We start from the raw sequence: 9,557 nt of genomic DNA on the forward strand, positions 1-9,557 counted from the left end.
TGGTTCTTCTAGCACCAGAAGACCCATTTTGACCAGAACGATTTTCCCCAGCAAATCGATGAATACCACTTTCCATAACGTTACTAACAGCAATTATACCGTGTTAGGAGGCATACTACTAACAAAAATAAGAAAATATATGACATCACTATCATCTAGAATCTGCATAACTATATTTGATCAAGGACATTAAAAAGATAGACGTATTTGGTTAGTATGTAACCTAGACTTGGAAGCAACCAACGTAATTAACTCGGAGAAGTTGATATCATTGCTTATATCTACACCAAAACATGTGTAATCTGGAGCAATATATTGCATACATCCTTCGATACGCTGCCATTGCCATCCACTAGAAATTGACACTTGAAAAAAATCACGTATACATACTCATTTTCGGAACATGTAATGAAGGTATAAAAAACACAAAGATATTGCATATATGTTAATATATGGAACATAATCACACAAATACCCTAATTTTATCTATCTGGAACAAACCTCGGAATGTACGACCATTCCGGAGTACAGTCCGGAATACACTTTTTTAGTACAGAATGTATGGGGTGTCAGATTCTGGACCTAAACCCAACCAACCACCCATAACTACAAAATGGAAATAAATGCTCCAGTGTAACGCCTAGTCCTTGTAGGTATATTTATTTTCCTTATTTTAAAGTTTAAGTGTTCATAAACTTGATCCTACGCGGGGCGTATGATGGTCTCCTACGCAGCGCACAGGAGGGAATCTTAGACACGAGGCTTAAGTGACCTATGCAGGGCGTAGGTTTAGTTACACATGGTGTAGCTGCCCATGACCAAAACCCTAATCTTGGGGTTTTTAGCCTTATTTAAAGGCTCTAACCCCTTGAGGCCTTTCCATTCTCAGCCTCCACCCCCTTTAAGTAGCCACCTTGAAACCCTAATATTCTTGTGTGAGCTTTAGCGACCTTTAAGTGTTTGGTGTGCATTTATGAAGGAAGACTCCATTGGGAAGTACTTAGGGAGCTCCAAGCTTTGTGGATCTGGAATTTGCATCTCATAATCCTCCCCCAGAAGGTATGATGTTTCCACCTTGATGTTGTTTATGTTAGATCTAGTTAATGTTTAAGAGTTTCATGTTTTTGTCTCCACAACCTTGGTTCTTATGAGTATGAGTTACTCCAGACCATTTGTGTGTCATTTCTAGTTGTTCTTTGGGTTGTTAGGTCATAAAAATGAGAGTTTGGTCGCTCTTATCCATCCATGCATGTGTTCTTGAGTAAAAGATGACTTTAAGGACCTAGGTTTTGGATTTGTACTCTTTGTGGCCACGCAAATGGATAAATCAGAGACTTTATCTATTAAGACATGCATATAGTATAGATCTGAAGATTAGATGAGCTGATGGTTTGAATTGAGGACTTAATAATTAAGTTAGGGCGTCAGGTGTCTACACAGGGTGTAAATCCCTTTATGATGGGCGTAGCCCTGATTTTCCTCGTATTTACCACCCCAAGCTCTACGCTGGGCGTAGATTGGCTGGAAGTTGACTTTTGACTTTTTGACCGTTAACCGTTGACTTTGACCAAGTTTGACTTTAGGTAAAATGGAACATTTTGAGCTGTAGATTGAGACTTGGTCCCCTGTTTTTTTATACGTGACCTGTAGAGCTGACATTTGGATTTGTGATCAGTTTAGCTATCTTCTAGACTTCGAGGTGAGTTTTCTCACTGTACTCGTGGGTCGAAGGCACCAAGACCGGCCCACTAGATTATGTTATGTATCATTATGTATAGGATGTTGCTATGTTGTAGTGATCTGTTAGATCGATAGATTTGTATGATTACCTGTACTTGCTGGTTATTGATTATTGTTTGCATATTTCTACATTATGTGGTTGGGGTTGAGGCGGTTTCTGCTTTGTGTTGAAGGCCAAGATACCCTGGCGATCCAGTTGATATTGTAGGCCCAAGGGAGTCGTCCGACTTATGATGTAGGCTCGGGAGCGGTCCAGCTTATTGCTGAAGGCTCAGGTGGCGGTCCAACCTTGTGTTGTAGGCCTTCTATGCATGTATTATATATGTGTTATGTGGGATATATTGGGGAAACTCACTAAGCTTTGGCTTACAGTTGTTGGTTTCATTGTTTCAGGTTCATCGGACGATCGGGGCAAGGCGAATGCCTAATCGTACACATCCTCCTGATTGATTATGTTTTGAGGGATTTTGATACTTTGATTCTATGGTTTTGTGTTGAAATAATGAATTACTATCTTATGGTTTGTGGAATAATTTTATAAAAATAAAAAAAAGTTATCATAGTTTTTGGAATGTTACATCCGGAATATCGTATTCCGGAATAGGTTGACCGAGTCAAGTATGGAATGTTCTTACATGCTCTGGAATACGCTATGCTAGAGAAAGTGGTTATTTCTAAAACAAAATGGTTATTTTTATTAACAAACTCATTTATAAAGGTTAGTTTACTCAATTTCCCTTACTTTTATCTACAAAACATAATTTAAATGTAATATTTCATAAATATAAAGCTTATTTTTTTTAATGTATTGAATTCATATTAAAGTTTAAATACATATTAAAAGTTTGAGACACAGTAACATTTTATATAATCTTATAATTACAATATATCTTTCAATTATGATAATGTATGCTAATAAACACGAAATTAACCTATATATATATATATATATATATATATATATATATATATATATATATATATATATATATATATAGTACTTTGATAAAAATGGAGGATGAGCGTGATTTGAAATTTGATGCACCAATTGACGTTGCAAAAGAAGTGTCACCGATAGATGTCGAAATGACGATGGATGAATATAATCAATTCCAAACAATTTCTTGTTCGATATAAACATATTAAAGATAAAGAAGCTCGCTTCAGTCTAAGACATATATTAATTAATCATTTATAGGAAATTTATTCCAACGTATAAATATGTTTTGGTTTTCTCATATGTATATGTAATATTTCTATAAATACGTGCATAATATTTATTTAAAAGTGTGTTATAAATATAATACTTTTTATTTAATACTCCCTCCGTCCCAAAATTATTGTCCACGTTTGACTTTTGAAGTCTTTCCATGTCAACATTGACCATAAATAACTTTATTTGTGTTATATAATTTTTGATGAAACTTATAACAATGAAAATACATTTAAAAAACAATCTATTCATATATCTTGCATAAAAAATTATACAACAAAAAGTAAATTATTTAAGGTCAAAGTTGAACAAAAGAGACTTAAAAAGTCAAACGTGGACAATAATTTTGGGACGGAGGGAGTATTTTTTATTAATAAATATGTAATTAGTTTAAATTCATTATATACGAACAATTTGTTTTATTATAATTTTTTATAACATATTTTATAATATTATTATAATCAAAAAAGATAGATTATATATTTGTTAAAAGGTAATTAAGAGAAGGGATGTGTTTGATAAATTTATGTAAATATTAATAATGAAATATATTAAGAATATATATTTGGGGATAAAAAATAAGGTAGAAAATGAAGTATAATTGAAAACGAAATGCTATTTATTTTATTTTTTATTTTATATTTAAAAGAAAAAAATAGATTGAAGATGGTCTTAAAATAAAAAGAAAAATATTCTAAACCGAAAAGACAAAAATAAACCGGTTTTTATTGAAATTGGTAAATATATAATTACAAAAATAGATTACTTTCATATATTATTATATTATTATATTAAATGCTAATCTTCGCGATACGATTCCGGGATTTGACTGTAGCGGTTTCACTAATAAGGACACCCCTCCCCCCCTAAATCCCAAAAAGCTTTGGCGTGTGCCCTTTTTAGCAAAATATTCCAAGATATGGAAGTCGACTTCGACATGACTGTCAGACAGAAAGCAGTCTTTGAGTGTCTGCGGGCGCCTCATGCTCAGGATTTTCTGCTAACTATCCCTATTGATGGTCTTGGCCAGCATATGTCTCCTGTTGAGTACCGAACTATCCTTCGTTACCGCCTCATGATTCCCATATTTCCAATTGACGAGATATGCCCAGTTTGTCGCAAGGCATGTTTGGATACCTTTGGGGAACACGCCGTTCATTGTAGAGAGCTCCCTGGTTTCAAGTATAGACATGATGTGGTTCGGGATGTTCTCTTTGATGCTTGTCGGCGTGCTGATATTTCTGTGAAGAAAAAAGCACCAGTGAACTTTTTGACGGACCCGCAGGATGGCAGGTCCACACTTAGATCGGCTGACATTTTGGTCTTTGGATGGATAGGAAGGAAGCATGCGTGCGTGTATCTTACTGGGGTCTCTCCTCTCGTTGGTTTGGGGAGCGGGGGTTTCACAGCTGGGCATGCCGCTTTGAAAGCCGTTGCGTGCAAAGTGGTAAAGCACGAGAATGCATGTATAGAAAATCAACATGTGTTTGTTCCTTTTGCATTCGATACATTTGGTTTTCTCGCTCCAGAGGCGGTGGAGCTCCTTAATAGAGTCCAACGGGTCATGCATTCTAATGTCATATCTCCTAGATCCACAAATGTTGTTTTCAAAAGAATTGGTTTTGCCATCCAGAAAGGGTTAGCGGCGCAGCTTGCTGCCCGTTTGCCTTCAATCGATATGTATTGAACTATCAGAATTAATAATATAAATATGCATTTAAAATATTATGGTTTGGGACCAATTTGTTAAAACAGCATGACGCGGTAAAATCGTGGGCAGTTTTTACATTCTTCTGTAACACGCGGCGGTCTGTGGTTGGATCAGAAAATATTTGCAAGACCATGACTCAACATATATGAAGGTGTGGGACCAGAAATAATCCACCTCCCCCGTATTTCTCATTGTTTAGGGTCATTTACCCAAAGTACCCCTGGTAATGCCTAAAAATTACTTACCACTGTCCTGTTATTATTATTATTATTATTATTATTATTATTATTATTGCCCATCTCCAACATATGATATTTTGTGATATTTTAACAAAAATAAATAAAATCTCAAATGACACTTTTATGATGGAAACTTCTTATGTATTTTGTCAAATATTTATTATAAATATTCTAACATGGAAAGTACAAATTATAATGTCTTAAAGGAATGAAAGTGATATCAAAACTTCTACTAAAACTTTATTTATGAATTGTTTTATATATTTATGGTTAAAACAAACATTTTAAAACCATATATTGCTCATTTTGTATATAGAAACTAATTGGTACACAACAAATTTTACGGTACACAATAATTTATGTAATAGAGGGTTGTACAATATACAGATTGTACAATCATTTAAAACATTAATTATTACGTGTCACTCCCTTTTATCTTTTATATATCTCAAATACGAGCTGTTAATAACTTAATATTACTAATCTTTGGTGTTTTTTTTTGGATTTTAGTATAATATAATTATTAATTTGTAAATATATTTCAAGAGAAGGGCATATTTGTCATAAATAAGTTATATTCTCCTTGGTCCTTTTAATAGATCTTCAGCCGTTAAAGGTGCAAAAAGTTAGAAGGGTTTGTTACTACAAAATTTCTGTATAACAAACTCATGGATGAAATTTTCAAAAGTTTTGTAGAAAATCATGTGTAGAAATAGAAATCATATATAAAATCCCTACTTTTTTGGTTTAATTCTGATGATTTATGATCCCTTCAAGCATCAACTCTTGAGGGTAATTTTTTATTTTTAATGTTTTTTCTGCTCAATCTTTTGTATTTTTCACACAATTTCACTTTGTGTGTGTGTCTGTTCCGCTCTCCAGCTTTTATGGCGTGAGGCCATACAAGTAAGCCGGTGTGTACACTAAACATTCATACTCTATGTGTATTAGTGTATACAATATTTCTTCATCTTTGCATGCTTCACCAAACTCATAAAAATTCCCCAGAAATTGAAAAGGAGACGATGGTGATGATGATGATGAAATGGGATTTGTTTTTTCTGTCCGCCTAATTAAAACCCAACTCTTCAATCGGAATTTTTGATTGTTTCAAGGCCGACCCAGATGAAGAAAATCGGTAATTTCATGTGGGTTTTCGATTCAAGTGTTCATTGATCGGATTGTTTTGAATTTTGAGCTTGTCTTGTCGTTTTATTGTTCAAAATTCCTTCAGTTCTCTGTTTCTGTTTTTGTTGTTGTACAATTCTGTTTCTGTGTGTTATTTATTGAAGATGGTTGAGCGAATTGAGATCACTAATGAGAATATCAAGGATGATGACGAGCTTGAATTGTTGTTGGGTGAGATCCCTCATGCAACATCATCACTTACCCATCATCATCATCATCATCATCAGCATCATCTTCCATCACATGTCAATGATAATGGGTATGAGCCTGTTCTATCTCAGACCATTAACGGAATGATGTATGGTATGTATGATGATGACCCATCATGTAGTTACAAGCAGAATCCATGTATTTTCCCTGCTACTGCCACTTCTCTTCAATCTAATGGCTCCTTTTCGAGTTTTTTCTCCAAAGATGATCCCACCCCCAGACCTCATCTGATGTTTAGAACTTACAGTTCGATACTCCCCTATTTCGGGAAGAAATTTGATGACAATTTGTTTAGCGAATCAGGTAATCAAGGAGAGGATTTAGTTCGTGATCCGAATGTAGGAACTAATCGAATCAATTTCAGCAAACCCTTTTCCGATTATGCTGTAAATCAATCTCATTCTTCCCGGAATCCCATGTACGCGACTGAATTCAGTCCTTTTTTCGGGTATCAACAAATTCCGCCTCCTCGAGCTGAGAATTTGTTCGCTCAATCGCATTTCAATCGGAATGTGTTAAATCTTCGATACCCTGTAGCTTACCAAAGGGCAATTCCGTCTTTAGATTTACCTCTTTCGAATGGTTTATACACCGCATCACAAAACGAAGACAGTTTAATCATCCATGGTGAAACTGTAAATCATGTGAGAAACTCCAACAAAGTAATTGGGGGTTTTAGAGGACAACACAAGAAGTGTTCTTTACATGAAAAGAGGTCGTCACATGTGGAATCAAATCACTCCCAATTTCCAATGGCAAATCGGTCATTTACCACACCTTTAAGATGTAAAACATTGGCAGATGCTCGAGGGTACATATATATGTTTTCTAAAGACCAAAATGGGTGTCGTTATATTCAAAGTGTTTTTGATGAAGGAGATCAAGAACATGTACAAATGGTGTTTGATGAAATTGTTGGGCATGTAGCTGAGCTTATGGTGAATCCATTTGGGAATTACCTTATGCAGAAGCTTCTTGAAGTTTGTAATGAAGAACAAAGAATGTTTATTTTAATGGAGGTCACTCGTGAACCAAGGGAACTTGTTCAAATCTCTTTGAACACTCATGGGTAACTTTCTTTTTCTCTATTTAACTTTCTTAACCTCATTCATACACTTCTGTAACGTTAAAAAAATCGTTTTTTGTTAAAGGACAAGAGTGGTGCAGAAGCTTATAGAGACACTAAAGACAAGAAAACAAATTAAGGTGGTTATTTCTGCACTTGAACCAGGGTTTCTTGCACTTATTAAGGATCTTAATGGAAACCATGTGATTCAGCGATGTTTGCAGTGTCTCAGCAATGAAGATAACAAGGTTTGTGCTTCATATTGAATCTTTTTTAGCATATGATAACATTTACAATCAAAATCTTGCGTATTTTAATTGAGTTCATGATCTTTGTAAGATCTTGTTTATGCATACAAATGTGGCATCATGGTACTTTATGAAACAGAAAGAAGGGAAATTGTGGTTAAAGTTTAGAAATTGCAACTAAAATTGGCCTATATTCGTGTTGGGTGACAGTTCATTTTTGAAGCTGCTGCAAAGTTCTGTGTTGACATTGCGACACATCAACATGGGTGTTGTGTATTGCAAAGATGCATTAATCACTCAATTGGAAAACATCAAGAAATCTTAGTTCTTGAAATTTCTTCAAACGGGCTTCTTCTAGCTCAAGATGCATTCGGGTAAGCTACATTACAAAAAAAAAAAAAAAAAGATTTACTTTTTTAATTACATAAAACATTTCAAATCTCTATAATCTTTAAATTCCTATTTTTCAATTGCAGAAACTATGTTGTACAATCTATATTGGAGTTAAAAATCCCATCCGCGGTATCAATGTTGACTAGTCAATTCGAGGGCAATTACGTCCATCTTGCGACACAAAAATTTAGTAGCCATGTTGTTGAAAAATGTTTATCGGTGCTCGATGACCGAGCCCGGTCATCGATCATCCGTGAACTGCTTTCTGCTACTCATTTTGAACAACTGCTGCAAGACCCGCACGCTAATTATGTTGTGCAAACTGCTCTCCGTGTTGCTGAGGTGGGCCCCACTCTCTTTTTCTAGTCGAAGCACAAAAAATAATAAGGAAAAATAAAATAGGATGCTATAAATAAAGAAATCAGTCACTGCATGACCTTTACTGTGATACTGTGATTTACCTGTCTCATGTTGGTTGACTGTAATCTGATACGCCTAGGGATTTTCCTATGTTGGTTTGGGCCAGGGGTATGGTATATCTTTTGTTTATAGAAAACTGATGAAATTACAATTTTTGCACCTAAATATAGTTGTATTTAGCAATTTTGGTCCCAATAAGTTTTTTCTTGCAATTTAGGTTATTTTTTTAGGGATTCTTTTTAACCTTTTGCTCCATGGTCCAAGTAAAGCGACTATATTTAGGCAATGAGTGTAGTTGTTTTTTGCAATTTTGGTGCCAAATATAAAAACGTTACAAAAACCTTTAAGAAGAACCAAATTTGCAAGAGGAAACTTGTTGGGATCAAAACTGCAAAAATCGTATACACCTAGGGGCCAAAAATGAAATTTACTCTAGAAAATAACATGATTTTTTTTTCGTAACAGGGCTCGCTTCATAATTTGTTGGTGAAAGCGATTGAATCACACAAAGCAATATCAAGAAACAGCCCGTATTCGAAGCGGATTTTCTCACACAAGCTTTTGAAGAAGTGACTATTTGTCATAATGTTGTTGTTTCCTGTGTTCACTACAAGTTTCATCTCTTTATTCACATAAATTATCTTGAAGGACCAACTTTGAAAATTTAACAGTGCTTATGTGTTCAATAACCCGATTCGGTTTTTGTTTTGGTGTCATTGGTTTTGGTTTATTGCAATTGTCATAGAAACATAGGGAAAACATTTAAGGCTTTCGGTTGGTTAAAGTCGTTTTTTCTATTTGTGTTGTTTATGTAATTTCCAAGATATTTAAAGGTTCAATGTATGTTTTAGTTATTTCTTGTTTATTTTATTTGAGCTTCAGAATTTCTCGCATTGTATTAAGGGGTTGTATCATGTATTCTATGCTACAACTCATCAATGAATGCATGGGGTTTTTCTAGTAACAAAAAAACCGTTGTCGTGAATGTAGTTTGGGCTTGTTTGAAATATTGGAAACAAGAGGGGGCAATTTGTTAAGAGAAATGGAGTTATGTACCAAATTATAAACTGAGTTTAAGTTTGGAGCAAGGTTGTTTTTTTTAATCTTTTTTGTAGGGGTGAAAGTTGGT

The 9,557-nt window shown here is 34.6% G+C and overlaps 1 protein-coding gene across 1 annotated transcript; it reads left to right on the plus strand.

Moving 5' to 3' along the window:
* Positions 1-5,570: 5,570 nt before the first annotated feature.
* On the plus strand, positions 5,571-9,158 carry LOC145138186 (putative pumilio homolog 8, chloroplastic). Its single transcript, XM_079072310.1, has 5 exons — positions 5,571-7,370; positions 7,453-7,615; positions 7,826-7,989; positions 8,092-8,350; positions 8,894-9,158. The coding sequence occupies exons 1-5, from the start codon at positions 6,196-6,198 to the stop codon at positions 8,999-9,001; spliced, it is 1,869 nt and encodes a 622-aa protein (XP_078928436.1). The 5' UTR covers positions 5,571-6,195; the 3' UTR covers positions 9,002-9,158.
* The last annotated feature ends 399 nt before the right edge of the window (positions 9,159-9,557 follow it).

Source organism: Lactuca virosa, chromosome 9 (genome assembly GCF_052849685.1).
Source record: "Lactuca virosa cultivar CGN04683 chromosome 9, Lactuca_virosa_CGN04683_v6, whole genome shotgun sequence".
NCBI classification, from domain to species: Eukaryota; Viridiplantae; Streptophyta; class Magnoliopsida; order Asterales; family Asteraceae; genus Lactuca; species Lactuca virosa.

Coding starts and splice junctions, on each gene's coding strand:
- LOC145138186 (XM_079072310.1), top strand. CDS start 6,196: ATGGTTGAGCGAATTGAGATCACTAATGAGAATATCAAGGATGATGAC. Junction 7,371..7,452: donor ATCTCTTTGAACACTCATGG/GTAACTTTCTTT, acceptor TTTTTGTTAAAG/GACAAGAGTGGTGCAGAAGC. Junction 8,351..8,893: donor CTGCTCTCCGTGTTGCTGAG/GTGGGCCCCACT, acceptor TTTTCGTAACAG/GGCTCGCTTCATAATTTGTT.